The 21748-nt window shown below is 43.2% G+C and overlaps 1 protein-coding gene across 1 annotated transcript in view; it reads left to right on the top strand.

The window, feature by feature from the left end:
• LOC149463689 (uncharacterized) overlaps nucleotides 1-21748 on the top strand; it is a 144871-nt gene that overhangs the window by 46226 nt on the left and 76897 nt on the right. The window contains exons 6-8 of the mRNA XM_089675332.1: nucleotides 14694-15257; nucleotides 18779-18823; nucleotides 18963-19082. Of these exons, the coding sequence (XP_089531458.1) occupies nucleotides 14694-15257; nucleotides 18779-18823; nucleotides 18963-19082 (729 nt within the window). The remainder of the gene's footprint in view (nucleotides 1-14693; nucleotides 15258-18778; nucleotides 18824-18962; nucleotides 19083-21748) is intronic.

The following is a 21748-nucleotide window of genomic DNA, read 5'->3' as shown; positions in this document are numbered from 1 at the left end:
CCAAAGTTGGTTCCGATGTTAAAAGGGAGAATTCTTCAACTTCAACTCAACTCAGCTTAACTTTCTGTTCCAAGCATAACAGCCTTTCTAGGAACTCAGCAGGGTGTCTCGCTGAAGCAGAGAACCAATCGCCTCATTTGGGGAGGGTGCTGGAGGCGGAGACCTAAGCTCGAACCAAAATCCCTCGCAGTTTCTATCATGATTCATAACTTACCCTCGGTACATGTAGCAGCCTAGCCACTAGTAGATTAATATGCAGAAGCATCTGCTGAACGTGATATGAAATATGACATACCTGCGTGGGGCGGTTAAGGAGATATAATTTTCTGCTCTCCTGTAGATTTCAGCTAGGGGGTGTAATATATCAGGCGTGTGATGGAGGGTAGACAGGACAGAACACACAAGGCGGATGGCAAACACACAAAGCTTTATTAAAACAAATGACAGTCACTCAATGGGGAAATTGCAGGGAGTGGGGCAGTGCCCAGTATGGGAAATAGCAAGGAGAGGGTCCAAAATACTTGTAGTCCAGCCCCAGGGGCAAAGTTAAAGTCTCTACAACAGTTTGTAATCCAAATAGGGAGGTGGAGAGGGAGTACAAGAACAGTTCAGGGAAAACAGGGGAGCATACACTCACGGATCCGACAGGGGTGCCCGGGTCCACAGGGCAACAAGATAGTATGACAACAAGTACTTGCCCTGAATCCGGAGTAGGCGTGGTGTAGTCTGTGGTAATATTCCGCCCGAGTCCTGGACGCCTGCAGAGGGCAGCTGGTGTGGTTCTCCCCCTATCCTTGGGGCTTACAGTGGGCAGCTTTCGTGGTTCTCTCCCTTAGATTTGGGGTTGTTGCAGAGCAGCAGCTTGCGTAGGCTCCCCTGTATCCTTGGGGGGTCTCTGGCAGAGTGGCAGCTTGCGGAGGCTCCCCCTTATCCTTGGGTCTTTGCAGAGTGGCAGCTTGCTGAGGCTCCCCCTTATCCTTGAGGGGTCTTTGCAGAGTGGCATCTTGCGGAGGCTCCCCCTTATCTTTGGGGGGTCTTCGCAGAGTGGCAGCTTGCTGAGGCTCCCCTGTATCCTTGGGGGGTCTCTGGCAGAGTGGCAGCTTGCGGAGGCTCCCCCTTATCCTTGGGTCTTTGCAGAGTGGCAGCTCGCTGAGGCTCCCCCTTATCCTTGAGGGGTCTTTGCAGAGTGGCAGCTTACGGAGGCTCCCCCTTATCTTTGGGGGGTCTTTGCAGAGTGGCAGCTTGCTGAGGCTCCCCCTTATCCTTGGGGGTCTTTGCAGAGTGGCCACGTGGGTACTGCCACAACTGGGATCCCTCAGTAGCTTGGCAACGGAAAGGATAATCGAGAAGAGCCCGGCATCTGTCTCTTAAACCAATGCAGGACGCTTCTCGGTCGTCCTGGGAATGGTGGGACCCTCTGGACACGGGTCACACTCTCATGAGCGCGGCCTTTGTCCAGAGGAATCCGCAAGCGTGGGAACTCCTCGTGCCCGCGCTGCGGATGCCGGGACCGTGCAGCGTCAGCCTGACGCCGTGGTTGGAACATCTCTGCAGGAGAAGTGTGAACCTCGCTATCTTGTCCCCTCCGGCCTCGCTGGATGGGGATAAGATAGTGGCAGAGATGAGAGGAGCCGCGCCTCTCGTCCTGCGTGACTCAGCCTCAAAGAGCCGTGGCAGGACGAGAGACAGCAGGGGGTCATTCCTGAGCCGGCCAGCGGAGAGGGGAGAGCAACAAACTGTGACAAGGCGACTTGTATTAAAGTGACCGATCTGAATATATGCCTGGTCTCCTTGTAAGTCTTTCATATTCCAAGATATGAAATCATAGGGGAAAGTGGATTTTGAATGTGATGTCTGTTTTACAGCTTATCTGGAATGTCTTTGAAGCTCAGTGAAGGACTTGGTTTATGGCTTTACGATATCTCAGATTGAGAAGCTAACAAACACCCGGACACCAGCTAGTGGGATTTATAACCATTAAGCTCTCCCACTGATCCTGTGATCTCTGGCATCATCCAGACCACATTCCTGAAAGAGGGGGGAAATTGGAGGGAGGCTGGTTTGGGAGTAGAAATGATACAAGATGGAGGATCCTTAGCAAGATGGGTGACCGCGTCCATTTCTGTATGCACAATTGCTACACCTGGCTCATGGGTTCAGCATGAATTTTTGTGAGTGGTATTGTAGGGGCAGTATACCTGCCTGTCAGGGACAGTGCTTAGCGTCAAGGAAAGGTTCTGGAGGAGTAAGGAAAGTGCTGGCACATACCATCCTTCCTGAAAACCTACCCGTTTGGGTACGGACCAGCCTGAATGTATTCCGCCCCACGAGACAGACACTGTCAGCACCACAGTCTCGTCAGACTATTGTTGCACCGCTGTCAAAACCTGTGAGTGTTCCTGATCAGGTTGCCTTCCCGCTGGGCCTGTTGTGTGTTACTGGACTTCCATTATAATATATTATTGTTACTGCATTTGTGTTTTCTGCCTGCCGCATCATACTGCACCTACCCACATACTAGAAGCTGAGGAAATCAGACATAGCCCATGTCATTTCCTGGCTGGAGGTTGTCCACCATCATCTAGTCATCAATTCACCAGCCTGACTTTCCCTTGTCTGCCCCTTTCATTAATTGGATTTCAGTTCTTTCAATCATGGTGGCTCAGCATCACATGTGGGTGTTATCTAGAGGGATCTGTATACCAATGCAGTCTATCTAGGAACACTTACTGTGACGTACCTTAGGTAGTGAGCCTGACGTGAAGAGGCAGGCCTCCCACACAGCTCCGGCTCGAGGGCCACTGGTGGTGGGACAGTAGCCACAGGAGCACGGCGAGGTATGAGTGCCTGTGATCAGTCCATTAGTATGTGCGTGAGTGGAAGTCCACAAGCAGGTGAAGCAGCAGGACAGGTTGAAGGTGGACAGCTAGGCACAGATCTTGCTCCGTGGCAAGTTATGGGTTACAGTAGGAAGCAAAATCCAGATGCGGACTTTCCGGACTGATGGACTGTAGCCAGCAGGATGGCAGATGCAAAGTCAGACGAGCCGGGTCGGTAACAGTCGGGCAGATCAAGCATAGACGGCAGACGGCAGAGAAGTCAGGTCACAGGCCAAGTCACCAGCAGAAGTACATTCGGACAAGATCAGGAGGCAGAAGAGTAGTCAAGGCAAGCGGGAGTCAGGACAGGTAGCAGACAAGCAAAGATCAGGAACAAGCTAGGTAATATCAGAGGTCGGGCACAAGGATCAGGAACACACTCAGAAGCTGCAGACCAAACAGCAATGAGACAAGACTGCATCCAGTTTAAATAGCCCTTTTGGCGCCAGCATTAGTGCCTGAATGCTCGAGTGCCCATGTGCGTGCGCAATCATGTGCTCTTTTGCCCAAATCCATGCACATCTGTGTGGACTGTTATTATTCTGCACATGCGCATATTTATGCGCCGCGAACCCTCACTTACACTATGGACAAGCCTTTCCTGCCACTTACTCTTCCAGAGTGGCATCCACCTATCAAGGCATTGCTGGGCAAGACAAAGTGCTTTCAAGAAGCTTTGTACAACACTCTGCAGGCCCCTTCCACCTGCCTTGATCTGTCTGCATTGCATAGAGATACAAAGAGCCCAAGTGATGACATCACTGGGTCAAAAATAAGGTATGTTGTGAAAACAAAGATTTGACTGCAAATTTTCATTAGCATGTTGATTGGGGGGGGGGTTGGGAAAATATAGTCAGATTATAGAAAAAAAAATTCAATCAAAGCAGGTATGTGCTCATTAAAAGATAGAGTTTTCTATTAAGAAAACTATTCTCATTCCCTACTGCTCCCGTGACATGGTGTGAATATTTATTTTTATATAATACCTTTCTACATACATGAAAATCATCTTCCAAACAATGCTTAAGAAAGTCCTGACCTCTAAGTAGGGCCGCACACACAGCAATGTGCCAGATTGGGCGATGGCTGTGTCTTCTGTAGACCAAAGGACTGTCTGACTACCTGTTTATTGACTTCTAGATTGAGTGGAGCTGGGTGCTAGTCAACTCACAGTGGGATAGCAGCTATTGGACAAGGTGAGCTTGGCAACAAAAGCTTCTTTAACATGGCTTTACATTTTTTTAAATATATATTTTTATTTAGATCACTATTTCCCCCATAGAGAGTAAGTGTACCACTCTGCAGCTTGCTAGTAGGAGACAAGGGATCAACAGCGGGTTTACATCATATGCCACTGGCCTCGCCCTACCTGCATTTTATTTGGTGCAACAGACATCTTCAGGGGATAAAGAAAACTTTCCTTATCCCCTGAAGACATCCGTTGCACCAGACGAGGCCAGTGGCATATGATGTTGTACATCTGCTGTTGATCCCTGGTGTGGTATGTTTTGCCTGTGTTACTCTGTAACTATTGTGAGTATATCTGCTTTTATTAAACAATGTGGTTTTAGCACACTGCTGTGTGGTCCTTTGTTCTTTCTCCTACCCATTACTTTGAGGTGCTGGTCTTGAATAACCAGTGAAGGACTGTGGAGGCAATGGTATCCTGGGTGGTGGCCCCGAACTGGATGATTTCTGTGCTGCTGGTCTCTTATTATTTGGAGATCATTACTGTTCGGTAAAGGAACTGGCACACTTGCCTGTGAGGTAGTTTTGGATTCTTACACGTGGACTTCATTTTCAATATTTCACATTTGGACTTTAATATATTTCTCTTTGAAGCTTACTTCTTTGTTATGCATAAGTGAATTATATGTTATGGGACTGCTGTTTCACCATTTATGTAATGCACATTGAGCCTTATTTAGAGCTGGAAAGTGCAAAATTAGTCTCACATCTGCATAGAAATCAATCAGCTTCTAACCTCAGCCTGTTCAATTAAGCTTTGGTAATAAAACCTGGAAGCTGATTGGTTTCATTGAAGAAGTGAGCCTGAATTTGCACTCTCCATTTTTAGTAAATAAACCCCATTGCTCAGTATGGTTTAACCACTTCAATGCTGGGCATTTTTACCCCCTTCCTGGCCAAGCCAATTTTCAACTTTCAACGTTCTCGCACTTTGAATGACAATTGTGCAGTCATGCAAAACTGTACCCATATAAAATTTGTATAAAATGTCATTATCTATTGCTAGTTTTACAAAAAAGACAGATAATTTTGAAAAAAAAACCCACATTTTTCTTTCTGTTATACAATTTTGCAAATAAATAGCCTTCATAAATTTAGGTCAAAATGTATTCTGCTAATTAACCCAAATCAGTGTATATTATTTAGTCTGTGGTAAAAACTATGGTATATATATTTGAAATTGATCAATCCTGATGTACTGACGACCTATCCAATTTTTTGAGGCCTGAAAATGCCAGAATAATACAAATATCCCCCAAATAATCCATTTTTGGAAAATAGACAGTCCAAGGTACTTGGTAAGAGGCATGGTGAGTTTTTTGAAGTTGTAATTTTTTGTCACAATTGTTTGCAAAATGAAGAAATAGTAGTTTTTCACAACTTTTTCACAATTCCTGTACAGCATTAACATATAACTGGCGAGGCGTTGATCAGGGACACTGGTGTTAGTATGTTAAAAAAAAATACATTTTATATATATATTTTTTCTTTTTTTTAGTAAATGTTTTCTATTTTTTAAACTTTTTTTTTTAACACACTGTGACCAGAGCAATACAGTGTTACCATAGTAACAGGGGCAGACTGACCAGTTGAAAACTCGGGCACTGCCGAGGGCCCGGGGTCAGTGGGGGGCCCCATGAGATGCCCCTGGTACCTTTTTCATAGGCTTTTTTGAGTTTGGGCAAGGACACAGGGGCCCCATGATCCCCTATTGCCCAGGGGCCCCATGAGTTCTCAGTCCGCCCCTGCATAGTAATACCATACTACTCTGGGGAAATGATCAGGATTTTATTTTCCACATTATGATTGCTTATACCAATGTATTTCATTGATATTAGATAGCATTTTTTATTGAATGACACTGATCCATTCAGTATCTTTTGTTGTGATTAACTGTGATTGGCCAAAACTAATCACATAGTACAGATAGGCTGTGATTGGCCCTGTCTGTACCATGTGATCGCTGTGAACAATCACAGCTAACAGCACAGTTGTATACAATAGATGGCATGAAAGGAAGCCATCCATTATTTACAATTGTCATGTGATCTGCTGATTGGTTACAACGATCACATAACACTGGCAGCAGGCTGTGTACTGATCAGTCATCAGCTGTATCCAGCGGACACAGCCGGTGACAGATCACACTGCTGCAAGCCCCACGGCCCCATGAACGGAGCCTTCTGAGAGGACGTCATATGAATCCCACTCAAAAGGAGAAACATCCCACACAGTCGTTATTCTTCTATAGGCTGGATGTAAAGGTGTTAATATGAGTTAATTTTATTTGTTCACACACATTTTTGTATTTATCACTACAGAGATATTGGCTTTGCGCACCTTTTTAGATTATTTTTGTATTTCCTTTGTGTCCGCAATATAGGTTGCTGCACTAAGTGCACAATAAGTGCACAATATTGTCTGTGTTTATAAACAATAATTTTATGTCTGTGCCTGTCCTACCTTAAGATCACTGGGTGTCAGTGGAAGGTGTGAGATATCTGTACCCAAATATCATGGGAGCACAGGGTTTCTGATTTGTGGCTGCTCACCTCTGGCTGTTGGATGTATAGGAACCTCATAAGTGACCATTGCTGCTGAAGCATTGTTGCTTTTCTAAGACTTCATTGGGATTCCTTCATGTTGTATGGTTAGGTGTTATTAGTGAATTCTTTCATTTATTACTCACCTTCTGTTTGTGCCCCTCATCTGCCCCCTGCGACACATGTTTTTCACATTAGAGGGGTTTGGGAGCTGACCTTGTAAGAAGTCTGGGTTTACTAAAAGTGAAAGTACTTTGCCACAGAGTGCACGCAAGGTGTAACCGAGAACACAAACCAGGTCTGTAAAAAGAGTAGAAATGTCAGCAGGCATGACAGATAGCAGTAATAAAACCAGCAGATGGAATTCTGTGTAAAGGATCAGAGACTTTCAGCAAATAGATAAGCAGGAGCAGAGCCGGGAAAGCAGAGTATTATTTGAACAGGACTGTACAGCCGTGACATGCTGAGAAGGTGTAGGCATTGGCACACATACATTATTACTGGCCGTGTCCCAGAATGATATTGGCGCAGTCCAGATTTGAAAAATTTGAAATGTAAATAAACGCTAAGAGCATAGCACGGCTGTGCAAAGCACTCATTTATAGACACTCCATTGTGGCCAATAATGCAGCATGGTAGCCAAATACCTTCTGCCGTGCAGTGCTGGGGTTACAGGTTTCAGTTCCACCAGGTGTGCACACCCAATACATATTGCTTGTTCTCTTGTTTACTTTCAAAAGCCATACTCTTTAGTTAGTTTCTGATAAAAATCTGAGCTTGTGTTTAATTGCTGTGAAAATGCCAGTGTAATTTACTTACACAACATAATCTGGAATTCTTAGAACACCATCCAATAAACTGCTTACATGTAAAACAGGTCATTTCAACTCTGTACACTCAAGCCTCTCAGGCCTCTTGCACAAGAACACCTAAACACGCCATGTTTTTAGGCATTTGGGAATTTTTTTACTGATAAAAGTGCAACCCATTGTTTTTAATGGGCCTGTTCACACAGATGTGTAAACTTTTGCTGCGTATAAGATGAGAAAAAATGATGTAGCGCTACTCAAATGACAAATAAATCAATAAATAAATCACATACCAGAAAGGGCCCTGAGGAAGTCACGTGACTAATGTGATGCAACACATAAGCACGCAGTGACGCACTTCCGGCGCGGCCGCCATTTTACTACACCCATGCACCTACACCCAGAACATGAGGTTCTAAACGCTTATTTATCCATGATTACATTGTGAGTGCAAAATTTGGAAGGCTTTGCACTATTCTGAATATAATAAAAGGTAATACACTATGGGAGGTTCTGCTTATGTTTTCTACTGAGATATTGGCTTATACCACACCTGTATACCTGGAGAGGATTTTGCCACCATTACGTATATTCCTGAGAGGGAGATCGTTGCAGGGAGAGGTGTGCAGTGACAGAGGAATCATGTACATGGAGGATCCAGTTTGGTGATCCTAAAGGTGTTTTGACTCTTGTGGGTCAAAGCAAGGAGGTGAGCGGGTATTTCAGCTATCTGTGGATATCCTTCTGTGGTTATGCACATCCACTAGTCACAGGCACGAGTGTTTATGCATTGGACTGCGTGGTGTTTAAGCACCAATTTGGACTTTCTTCACATACTGTATATATTTAGTTTTTTAGTGTCATGCGTTTATTTTGCATGTTTATTTCTATGTAGTGTGACACGGACATTTTCACTTCCATGTTTATTATTATTTATTTTTCATTGTCACTTGGCATTTATTTTGGTTTGTTTTTTAAACACAAGTTATGTGTTTGGGTTGATATACAGTTGTGTTCAAAATAATAGCAGTGGGTTGAAAAAAGTGAATAAAGCTCAAAATCCTTCTAATAGCTTTTATTTCCATACACACAAATGCATTGGGAACACTACACATAAATCAAAACATGAAGAAAAATATATCACATTTGTGTTGTTCCTCTAAAGAAATTGAACAAAAGTGAATATTAGACTGTTCAAAAAAATTGCAGTGTTTGTATTCTTTACAAACTCAAACATTCACTATATAAACTGAAAAATGTTTGAAGATTTTGCTTTCCTTTGAATCACTTAATGAATATTTAGTTGTATAAGCACTGTTTCTGAGAACTGCTGTACATCTGTGTTGCATGGAGTCAACCAACTTCTGGCACCTGTGAACAGGTATTCCAGCCCAGGATGATTGGACTACATTCCACAGTTCTTCTCTATTTCTTGGTTTTGCCTCAGAAACTGCATTTATGATGTCACCCCACAAGTTTTCTATTGGATTAAGATCCGGGGATTGGGCTGGCCACTCCATAACGTCAATCTTGTTGGTCTGGAACCAAGATGTTGCACGTTTACTGGTGTGTTTGGGGTCGTTGTCTTGTTGGAACCCCCATTTCAAGGGCATTTCCTCTTCAGCATAAGGCAGCATGACCTCTTCAAGTATTCTGATGTATTCAAACTGATCCATGATCCCTGGTATGCGATAAATAGGCCCAACACCGTAGTATGAGAAACATCCCCATATCATGATGCTTGCGCAACCATGCTTCACTGGCTTCACAGTGTACTGTGGCTTGAATTCAGTGTTTGGGGGTCGTCTGACAAACTGTCTCCGGCCACTAGACCCAAAAAGAACTATCTTACTTTCATCAGTCCACAAAATGTTGCGCCATTTCTCTTTAGGCCAGTCAATGTGCTCTTTGGCAAATTGTAACCTCTTCAGCACGTCTTTTTTTCAACAGTGGGACTTTGCGGGGGCTTCTTGCAGATAGCTTGGCTGCACATAGGCATCTTCTAATTGTAACAGTACTCACAGGTAACTTTAGAACTTCTTTGATCTTCCTGGAGCTGATTGTTGGCTGAGTCCTTGCCATTTTGACTATTCTTCTATCCATTCGAATGGTAGTTTTTCGCTTTCTTCCACGTCTTTCAGGTTTTAGTTGCCATTTTAAAGCATTTGCGATCCTTTTAGCTGAGCAGCCTATCATTTTCTGCACTTCTTTATATGTTTTCCCCTCTCCAATCAACTTTTTAATCAAGGTACGCTGTTCTTCTGAACAATGTCTGGAACGACTCATTTTCCTCAGAATTTCAGAGAGAAATGCACTGTAACCAGCATGTACAACATTTTTATGCCTTCCTTCCTTAAATAAGGGCAATAATTGCCACCTGTTTTTCAAAGAATGAATGACTTCACTAATAGAACTCCACACTGCTATTATTTTGAACATGCCCCTTTCAATTAGTGATTCAATTACACAGAATCGGCAGCATGCATGTCATGACTGTTGGGTCTGTTGGATTTCTATTACTCTACTGCACCTGCTAGTAAATAATTTGCCATGTAGAAATATCATTTCTACCAAAAACAGTGATTGATCAGGTTAGTGATGTCTGACTGCTATTATTTTGAACACAACTGTATGTTTTATGGGGGTATTTTATTTCCTATTTTATTTCCTTTTTTCTGATATTAAGTGAGTGTGCACATTCAATATTAGAAGTGTTCACTTGTATGTATGTGCATTTTTCCTTGATTCAGAGTCCTCTTTTGGACAATATTCACATATTAGTCCCATTTTGGACTATTCTATCTTTTTTGTTTGAGTGTCCACCATCACTATAGATCCAATTTAGGATCAATTCACTTATATACCATACTTGGTGAAAGTATTGGTATACACACTTCAATTATTACCATCACTTTGGTGGATTATAATTCACTTTGTTCACAAAGGATCCCCAGAGGATCAGGTCACGGTTAGACACCTATAGTTCTTAGATCCCATGTGGATCAGGTCACCTTTATGATATTTTCACTTTGTGTCACTTTATATTTATCACATTTATTTATATATGTATTTATATGAGTTTATGGTATGTGATTTATTTATTGATTTATTTGTCATTTAAGTAGCGCTACATCATTTTTTCTCATCTTGCTCATTTGATCATTGGGTATATGATTAAATTCTCTCTGTTATTTATATTAGCACTTTTTCAGTTAGGAGCACAAGAGGTTTACACCATTGTTCTTCCAATCACTAAAAAAAATTTAAAAAAATCTGTGCTTCTAGACAATATTTTATGCATGTATACATGTAAATATGCACATACAACACAACCCAAGGAAAGCTAGAAGAATTTTTACACACATGTACATGTGAAAATACTCCAATATGCATATTTATTATACAGCCCATCCTAAAGTTTCTCTGCATTTTCTGCCATAGAGCTGATGTTTACACATCAGTACTGTGTGCAAGTACCTACATAGAGAGAAAAGCTCCACAAGATCATATAACAAGAGGCTACATTGCTACCTCCATGTTCTTGTTTTGAGCTTGTTTGATAGATTGCTAATCAGCTGTTAATGATTCCACATCCAGAGATGGCATTTTTTCTATGTTGAAATGTGTGGAATGTTGTGGGCACAGCTTGTGGATCACAGAGCTGACACTCTATCTCAGATGCTTTAGGCTCAGATCATCACCATAAATCTTCTCCAAGTACCCCAGCCGAGGGGTGACATGCACCAGACTGAGGCAGTCCCTCTGCCTGACAGGAGGGAGGAGGGGCTGCTATAAATTTTAGCTATCTTTGATGTTTTTTTGTGATGAAAGATAGCAAATGTCAAAACGGAAAAAAAATAAATACATTGAACATTAGCCTGGAGTCAGGAACGTGTGTTTATCTCTTTTTTTTTTTTTCTGCCAGCCCGGGGACCAAAAATCGCACCCTGGCGTCATTTGCTCATTTCTGAGGTCTATTTTGTATTCTTTGTACAACCTGACATCATCCCTTTAGAATCCACAGGTAGCCTTAGAAGTCTCCATCCACCCATTCCCTGCAGGGGAGGGGGATAAAACTTCAAATATTGTTGTCTCTACTGGGTATTTGTGAAGGGCAGAGGAAGGCAATAAATAAGAATTTGTTTTGTGAGCCAGACCACACCTGCTGGGCTGGGGATAGGAGTGTAGACTGTGAGATTTCGGGAAAAGACAACCCTTGAGTCCTCTGTAGTCCCTGGGTGATTTTGGTCAGGGCGATGTTTGGGGCCACTGCCATACACAAAACCATGAAACTTCTCCTGGTATTAAACTACATCAACTTATCTTCTGCGAATGAGGTCAGTTCATATACTATAATTATGTATTTGTTGTATTTTATTTATATAGTACTTTTTTTGCCCCTAGCCGCCTCTAAATTCCTTTTTTTTTGCTGCTGTGATCTGACTTCCTTTTAGAGGGTGGCTATGTTCCTTCTCCATGGTCCCATTGTATGTAGGAACATAGCCACCCTCTCTTGGTTGCTCACGTAGTGGACTGAACTGTGAGATTTTTACTGCACATAGACTGCGCATGACTGCAAATAACGATCAGAGCCGGTTCACACATATGTGATTTTGAACCGAATCCAATTCACATCACATTGTTTTCTACTATGCCTGTTCACATATGTACAGCGCAGAATCAGTGCGAATTGAACAAGAGTCCTGTAATTTTTTTGAACAGTGCGGACTGGCTCAGGTACGGATACAGGCCCATTGACTTCTATGGGAATGCTTCTGAATCACACTTTTCATTCAGTTGTGAACAGGATAAAATCCTGACCTGATCATGATGTAAACCTGACGTGATCCTGATCTAAATCTGACTTGAAACGCCTTTCCTCCTGGCAGCAGCGTTTTGGCAGAAAAAACACCTGACACTTGTAAAAATGTGTAACATGTTAAGGAGAGTTTAGGCACATTTACAAACATCAAGCCCTTAAGCGTTAATTCATTTAATTGGCCAGAACAATAATTTATTCTGGCCATTGAAATGATTAATGCTAAAGCACCAAACGTGCCTAGTGTTAACAGGTTTTTGAACGTGTTTAACCACTTATACCCCCTTCGTGCCTAGGCCAATTTTCAGCTTTCAGCACTGTTGCACTTTGAATGACAATTGGCAGTCATGCAACACTGTACCCATATGAAATTTTTATCATTTTTTTCACACAAATAGAGCTTTCTTTTGGTGGTATTTACTGGTTGTTTTATTTTTTGAACTATAAACAAAATAAAGAGCAAAAATTTGAAAAAAAAAAAAGTTTCTTTGTTTTTATTCTAAAATTTTGCAAACAGGTAATTGTTCTCCTTCACTGATGTGCGTTGATGAGGCTGCACTGATAGGCAGCACTCATGGGCACTGATAGGCAGCACTGATTGGCATTGATGAGGTGGCACGGATAGGCAGCACTGATGGGCACTGATAGGCTGCACTGATGAGGTGGCACTGATATGCAGCAATGATGGGCACTGGGCGGCGCTGACTGGCAGCACTGACTGGTGGTACTGCTGGGCAGCACTGATGGGTGGCACTGCTAGGGGGGCACTGGTGGGAGGCACTGATGGACACTGGTCGGAGGCACTGATCATCAGGGCACTGATGATCAGTGCCAATCTGACAATTGCCAGTTATCAGCAGGATTTTCCTCACACTGTGACAGTGTGAGGAAATTGCTACTGATGACAGGCAATTGTATTTACATTGTGATCTGCTGTGTCATTGGACACAGCTGATCAAGTGGTAAAAGGCTGCTGTGATTGGCCTTTTACCACATCACGCGATCAGCCATAGGACACAGCGATCAAGGACATTTCCGGGAGTGCCTCTGGGGACACGCAGAGGGGGGGGGAGGCACGTTCTGGAAGGATGTCATATGATGCCCTCCCAGAACTGTACAATTGCGGTATGTAATGCATACTAGCACATTATGTAAAACCTTAAAACTAAGCCCTCCATTGGCGAGCTGTCACCACTGTAGAGGCTGCCATCTTCACTCGGCCTAAAAACTGAGAGAATATCTCCTAAACGGTGCACATTTAGGAGACATTTATTTTACCTAAAGGTAAGCTTTATTATAAGCTTACCTGTAGGTAAAGTTAAAATAAACGAGTTTACTACCACTGTAACACACGTTTACAAGCATCAAGCATTTTTTCTGCAAAAGTGCCTCTGCTCCTGGATGCACTGGCAGAGGGGGTGTTCTGCCTTTAAAAGCCTCTGCCAAAAAAAATGCTGCTAAAAACCTATGTGTGTATGAACACATAGGCTAGCAGGCAGGGGAGTTCAGAGGCAGGAAAAAAAAAAGTCTGACGCCCCTAGAAGTAGCTGCAAAAATGTCCAATATGCATGAGGCCCTAAAGTGCCCTTCAGCTTCTGTTTGTCAGTGTTTGCATGGTCCAGCATGGAACAAAAGTGCGTTTGGTGTTCCCAGGGAATCTCCTTTGATGAGAATTGCTGCTGTTTTCCCTTGTATCAGTGCTGATTCCCAGTGTTGTCGGATCAGTGGTTTCCAAATGGCCAGGGCTAATAGCAGAGCTTGCATTATGTGACAGGCAGTTTGACATCCTGTGCTAATTTCCCTCACTCCAATCTAAGCCCAGTACAAGTAATGAAAGCAGCTGCAAAACAAATTACTGTACAGAGCAGACCATGAGTTTCCAAAGGGAACTACAAGTCTCAGCCATACCTGCCAACTGTCTGTGGTCTGCAGCAGTACCAGGTGATGAACATTTTTCCTTAGAGAAAAAAACGATTAAAAAAAAGGTTATTTGCTAACGGCAACACTGAGATTTTGCTTGAGTTAAAACGTGATTTTCCATGAAATCCCATAACTTGAGTAAACTTGATTAACATTTTTTTTAGAACTCCAGCTAAAACACTTTTTCTATTTTTGGTTAGTATTGGGAAAGGGTGCGACTTTGACTCTGGGGACTATCACCAAGAAGCAAAGTGAGAGAAAATCTAAAATAGTGAAAAACTAATAATGGGGACACTCCTTTTGTGTCTCGTCTGTTAAAGGTGGGGTTTACCTTCACATTTTATAGAAATAAAACTTTGTATTCTATCCCAGCTGGTGTAACCGGAGTTCCACCTCAAGATATTAACCACAACTCTTGGTAAACTGATCAGATTCCATGTTGCTTTGCATAAACTTTAGTATTTCTCCTCTCCAGGGTCTACAGACTAACACAACATGGAGGGAGTCGGAGGGACATGGGGTGGTCACTGAGCAGACCCTGGATCCCAGTCTTCACAAATACCTCAGTGAATTTGACTTATCTACTTTGAAGGAAGAAAACTTTCTACCAGTGCCAGGTCAAGTCTCTCGCCCTGTACCAAGTGGGAAACCTGCAAAGAAGGAGGATCAGCACAATAAACTGGACCCCACTGAAGAGAACATCACAACTGATAAAAAGGTGAAAACTCCTGTGACAACTGAACACCTAACCACTGACAAATACACAGAAGAAATAATAGACTTAAGCAAAAATGTCACCAAACCCAGCCCCTTGCCAACATCAAGTATTAATGTGTCTTCCACCCCAGTGCCAACACCTACGACAGTACTAGCACAGGAGAATCAGACTTACACAATGTTAAAACCTACCTCACCCAAAGAAAGTTACCCAGTGGGGGGATCAGGAGAAGCTGAAGGTACTATGGTCGACAACAAGCCAAAAAGTTCAAAACCAAAGAAGACACCTGTCCGAGGGTATCCAGGACCTCATGGCCGCCCTGTGAGTAATTTTATATATTTTGAATGATGACCACAAGTTTTTTATTTTAAGAAAGAACAAACATTTTAAATTGTATCTGGGAATTTTTATTTTTTTTTAATTTAAAGGCTAAGTTCATCTTTTTTACCATGTTACACCTATATTTAGGGTGCAACATGGTGCCAAGCTGTACCCCCTTCCCCATCCTCCCTGGCAGGATCGAGGGGTTCCTTTCCCTAGAGGCTCCTGTTGATTTTAAATTTTGCATGGGTGTGTGTGGAGCTTTACCTTCACAGTCACATTATGCATTCAATCAATCAGTCGCCATGGCAGAGGTACTTGTAGTTGTCAATGAAACACAAGTGGTCCCAACACTTGTAGTCCATTCATATTTCCTGCAGAGCTGTAAATGAAGGTCCATACCTGAGTGCAGCAGAAAGAGTTTGCAGGAGCCTGTGCATTGCACCCATGATCCACTGATTGCAGTTGCACTTTTTTGCAGGCTCCTATGCAAAGAAATAAAAATAAAATTCAATTTTTCCCTTCAAATATTGGTGCTCTTTTTTTTTTATCATTTTGCGAAAGGTGGACTTAGCCTTTAAAAGGAATGCGTAAAAATGTGTGTGTGTATATATATATATATATATATATTTCTTTATTTTCTATTTTCAAATGAATGGGCTGCCGGGCTTGCGTAAATGTGGGCCGCACGTCCCGCGCAAATGTGAACCAGGGCTAAAATCTAACTACTAGCTCTTTGGGCAATCAATTCCCTTGCTGCCTTTTTTGTTCCTTTTATTGGGGCCTTCTTATCTTTAATTGTATTTAGTGGTTAACTTCAGGTCACTGGTCACTTTTAGCTACTGTCCCATCCATAGCATGTAGGCAGGTTGAATAATGTTCTAGTTAGGTGCTGGCCCGGATGGAAGGGTAAGGGTTAATGCCTTTCCCGGTTCTTTAGTTTTGGCGGGTTATCTCTAGGTTTGACCCACTGATCCTGTGATATAAAAGAGAGACAATGGTCCAGAAGAGAGAACCCCATACCTGAGAGCCCTGAGAGGGAAGGGAAGAAAGAGAGAAGTTTGGAAAAGTTGTGCCCGGAAGGAATACAAGAATGTCGACTGCTACTGCGGTAACGTAGAAGGTCCTCTGCACCTGGGGTTTGCCCCTGAGGACATACCAGCTGCTGAGAAATACCACTTAAGGACTCCTGTCTGTACATGGACTCTGCCTTTTGCAGGTATGCTGGGGCAGCACATAGCCTGAGGTATGAGTAGGAACATAGGAATAATTCGGTTTTTGCATGTTGGACTTTGAGATGTTTATTTTGCACCTTTCCAAGTAAAGTTTTGAAACTTTGTTCCCTTGTAGTCTGAAGTCACTCAAGGGGTGTAATACAAGTAACTGACACCTAAAGTCTAAGGTTTGGGTCATTAAACACATTGGGGTATGAAGACAGGTCCGCAAGAGTTAACGTAATGTGGAGTGCAAGAAAATGGTTACCTAGGGTAATTGAAGTTTAGCAAGCAGCCTGGCGGTAGCGTGTACAGTTGGAGCAGTCTCTAGCTGCAAGGGAGGTGTTGTTGGCATTCCTTCTGCCATGGTCTGTATTCCATAGTAACGCTGGGGTTCCCGTCCTGTACAGAGGTATGGAAGCTCTCAAGTAAACTCAAGTGCACATTGGAGCCCACACTAGGTGCACGGCAGGCCCACTTTGCTACTGGGGACAGTAATAGAAAATGCTGAACAGACAATCGTGGTCTGTGTTTGGCACAGCCCTACTAACTGCAAGAGGTAATGGAAAGATGTACATTTTACATGGGAATCGGAGAGTTAACTGGAGAACAGTTAAGGAGCAAATGTAAATGGTGTATGTTCATCTCTAAGAGTAGAGGCCCACCTTAAGGATGAGTATTCCCCGACAGCAACCCAGTGCATTGGTGAAAATAGCACAGAGTAAAGGTACCCCATATGTAAGGCAGTGACCCTGTTACAGGTACCTAACGTAGTCTGGAAAAACCCACCCCAGGTGTAGTCCTCTCATGTGACCGAACCTTGGCACCTAACAAGTAATGAGAAGCAGGCAATGAGTGCCAACTGCCTACCTCCCCTCCTACAAGCAAACCTTTTCTTTCTGCAAGGCTTTTGCTTTAGAGGGTAGTGTTTTGAAGTTTCCATTTATTTAAGGGGGTATATTGGTTTATATTTTATGCTGAATAATATTTTGGTAAATCTGCTTTTTTTTGCTACATTCCCTTAAAAAAGTGGGCTTCTAATTGCAAGAACTGTGTGCACCTAAAGCACCTTAAGGTTGAATTCACACTAAACGGAGAGCTGCCAAAGCGCTTTACGACTCTGGTAGTTGTCCCTTCCTGGTTGCAGTAGAGTGCATCGCGTGGCTCCCCATATTTTGTGTTTTGTACAAACGTTATTTGAAATTTACAAAATGTACTTTTCATTCACGGCAATGCACAGCAGAGTGATGCTTTGCGTTGCTGTACACTGTTGTGCAATTTGGAATGGTGTACTGCAAAAAAATACAGCATATCTGCATTTTATCACAACATGCTGCAGCACAGCCATATGCTGTGTTGCAGTGCGAATGGGACACATAGAGAACAACTGTTCCCTGTGTGTCCTTGCAGTGACAGACATTATATATTGCAGTAAAAGATCAATCACTGCACATTGTGTGAATTAGCTCTTAATTTATATGACTCACATTAATTGCACTTCCCTATCCCCATAGTAAGAAGAAGGTAGGCATACTCTGCTTATTATCTGGGAATACAATGTATCCTGCTGTTGGCTAGTTTTACACTAGTGTATTTAGACACAAATAGGTTGGACTGAATGGACCTGTATCTTTTTCCAGCCCTACTCACTATGTAACTGTATAAAACCCCAGCCTGTGCCCCTTGTCCGTAGTGCATTTGGGCCTAGTGTTGCTCACAGGGGCGGACTGACAACTCATGGGGCCCCCGGGCAATAGGGGATCATGGGGCCCCTGTGTCCTTGCCCAAATTCAAAAAAGCCTATGAAAAAGATACCAGTGGCATCTTATGGGGCCCCCTACTTACCCCGGGCCCTCGGGCAGTGCTCGAGTTACCAAATGGTCAGCCCGCCCCTGGTTGCTCATTAAAATTTTCTTTCTACTGGTCAGTTTTACACTGCTGGATCATATGTCTTTAAATTCTTAGTAAAACACCTTCCTATACTCTGTGTACACCTAAACCAAATATACATCTTTATTATATCCTCTGCTAATATACACTGTTGTGTCATCTTGTAATTCCTAATGAGAGTTTTATAGAAATTGGCCAGCAGCAGTTAGCCCTCCCTGCAAACAATGGTTGTCCTTTGTACTTGCCATGGGGGCCTTAAAAAACACACACACACACACACCCCAAAAAACAGAATACACCTTGCAGATATGTACCTGTTGGGTACTGAATCCAGCGCTCCAACAACTCCATTATAACAGTGCTTACATGTCAGCTGTTGTGTTTCAGTTTTTCAAATAAGCTCTCTGTGTGTTTCAGGGTTGCCCAGGTCGACCTGGACTTCGTGGTCCCAAAGGAGACAAGGTATGTATGTCTTCAATAATCTTTGAGATGTAAATGAGCCTTTAACAATAAACCAAGCCATGTCACAATCTGTAGTTGGATACATCATTTTGTTTTCTTTGAATGCACAGTGTATACCTCTAAAATCAATTTTTTTCAGGGTGATCCAGGGCCGATGGGACGAATGGGGATGACAGGCAACCCAGGGCCCCGTGGACCTCCTGGGCTGCCTACAGTAATGATTTGGAGCAATTCGCCGGAGGACTGGGCAGCATTCTATGTAGGTTCATTTACCAGTGTAACGTCCACATGTTGTTCTTTTGTATATATTTTATTCCTTTCATTATTACGTTCAGGACTGAAAGGAATATTTTTTTAATTTAGGTAAATAAAAAATATTTCAGACAATTATTTAAAATTTTAATTTCGAGCCAGCACAGGGTTTTCTGGGCTAATTTTGACACTCAGTAGAAATGTTGAGGTTGATTTACTAAAGCAGTTTGGACTGTTCACTGACGCAATTTGAATAAATAGTAAATACGTTGAAGCTGTTATCAGTATGTGTGTATGTATATGTGTGTGTGTATGTGTGTGTGTATATATATATATATATATATTTTTTTTTTTTCATGATTGGGCTATACAAAGTGAACACGGCTTCACCTTATTTAGTCTAGGTTCACACCTATGCATTTTTCATTGCGTTTTGCAGAAACGCACAGCAGTCCGTTTAACATGATTTCCTTTGGGACAGGTTCACATCTCTGTGTTTTCACCGAGCACAGTTTTTGGAAAGAGTCAGGGACTTTTTTAACTACCTGCCGACCGCAGATAGCCGAATGACGGCTGCACTGCGGCCGGCCAGTTCTGGGTGGACGTCATATGACGTCCCCCCAGAACGCGCTCTCCTGCGCGCCCCAGGGGGCGCGCACCCGGCGATCTCCGTGATCGCTGTGTCCTACGGACACAGCTGATCACGAGATGTGGTAAAAGGCCGATCATACCGGCCTTTTACCACGTGATCAGCGGTGTCCAATGACACGCTGATCACAGGGAAATGCAAGTGCCGGTTCTCGGCTGCACTTTCCTCACGCTGTCAGATCGTGAGGAAAGTACTGCCGAGAACCGGCAGTTGTCAGAGCGGGGATCGGCACCGATCATCAGGGCACTGATGATCAGTGCCCTGATGATCGGTGCCCAGCAGTGACACCCGCAAGTTCCGCCCAGCAGTGCGCCCACTAGCTCCGCCCACCCATGCCCAGCAGTGTACCCACCTGTGCCCAGCAGTGCCCCCACCTGTGCCCAGCAGTGCACCCACCTGTGCCACTCTGCAGTGCCACCTACCTGTGCCCAGAAGTGCCACCTACATGTGCCCAGCAGTGCCACCCACCTGTGCCCACCCACCTGTGCCCACCAGTGCCACCCACCTGTGCCCACCCACCAGTGCTGCCCACCAGTGCCACCCACCAGTGCAGCCCAGCAGTGCTGCCAGTCAGTGCCACCAGTCAGTGCCCAGGGGTTGTGCCAGTCAGTGCCGCCAGTCAGTGCCCAGCAGTGATGCCAGTCAGTGCCGTCTATCAGTACCCATAATCAGTGTCACCTATCAGTGCCGCCTATCAGTGTTGCATATCAGTGCCGCCTATCCGTGACCCCTAATTAGTGCTGTCTATCAGTGCCGCCTATCCGTGCCACCTCATTAGTGCTGCCTATCAGTGCCCATCAGTGCCACCTATCAGTGCCCATCAGTGCTGCCTCATCAACGCACATCAGTGATGGAGAAAAAATACCTGTTTGAAAAATTTTATAAAAGAAACAAATAAACTTTTTTTTTTTCAAATTTTTTGCACTTTTTTATTTATAGCGCAAAAATTAAATACCACCAAAAGAAAGCTCTATTTGTGAGAAAAAAATGATCAAAATTTCATATGGGTACAATGTTGCATGACCGCGCAATTGTCAATCAAAGTGCGGCAGCGCTTAAAGCTGAAAATTGGCCTGGTAAGGAAGGGGGTATAAGTGCCTGGTAGGCAAGTGGTTAAACTCAAAACATTGCGGTTTTGCTTCAATAGACTTCAATGGAGACGCTGCAGAAAAGCATGTAGTGCGTTTTTGATGCGTTTTGCATTTTAATCTGCTCAGCAACAAGTTGTAAAAAAACGCAAAACGCATGTGCAAAAACGCAAAACGCACTGCAAAAAGCACTGCAGAAAGGGATCAAACGGAAACTGCATAGGTGTGAACCAAGAGTCACTGTTTAATTAAGCTATTTTATCACAACAAGCAGCAGCGCCATCTGGTGGCTATTTGTCCTTCAACATGAAATGACAGGTTATTTACTGAGCGTTTAAAAAAAAAAGGGCAGAATTCAGCCCTTTATATTACGATTGGATAATAATATAGTTATTAAATTCTATGGAATATGTTGTAGTTGTCATTTTTTTCACTTCCTTACAATTTATGCTAGTTGTATAATGGATAGTTTTTTTTACAAGAATGGTAGAGCAATTACATCAATGTTTTTTAACTAACACAAGATAGTGAATGGGGTGTAGAAAAATGCTCTGAGACAAAATTGCAGGCCTCCCTATATCAGAGGATATTCTTAGTTTGTGCTGCTCTGTTTATTTTGAACTTCGTTTTGCAAAAGGGATGGTGACGGGTTGCTTGGCTAACCCAAAATGAAATTCCTGGGAAACAAGCAGCACAAAAAAGTCTTTCAAGAGTGATCAGTAAGTGGATTTAAGGGAGGGGTCTAAAGAAAGGGGCAGCATAAGTCCTTGAAGAAAGATTAATACGTGTGTGTATAAGGGAGGAAGAGGCTTCCAGTGAAAGGAAGCAGTGCTGGAGAAGTTCTGGAGGGATGATTAATAAGTGGGTATAACGGAGGAAGAGAGTTCCAGAGAAATTAAGCAGTTCTAGAGAAGTTCTGGAGGAATGATTAATAAG

Source organism: Staurois parvus, unplaced genomic scaffold (assembly GCF_062004578.1).
Source record: "Staurois parvus isolate SC_StPar_1 unplaced genomic scaffold, SC_StPar_1.0 ptg000154l, whole genome shotgun sequence".
Classification (NCBI taxonomy): Eukaryota; Metazoa; Chordata; class Amphibia; order Anura; family Ranidae; genus Staurois; species Staurois parvus.
This window is presented reverse-complemented; position numbering and strand designations above follow the sequence as displayed.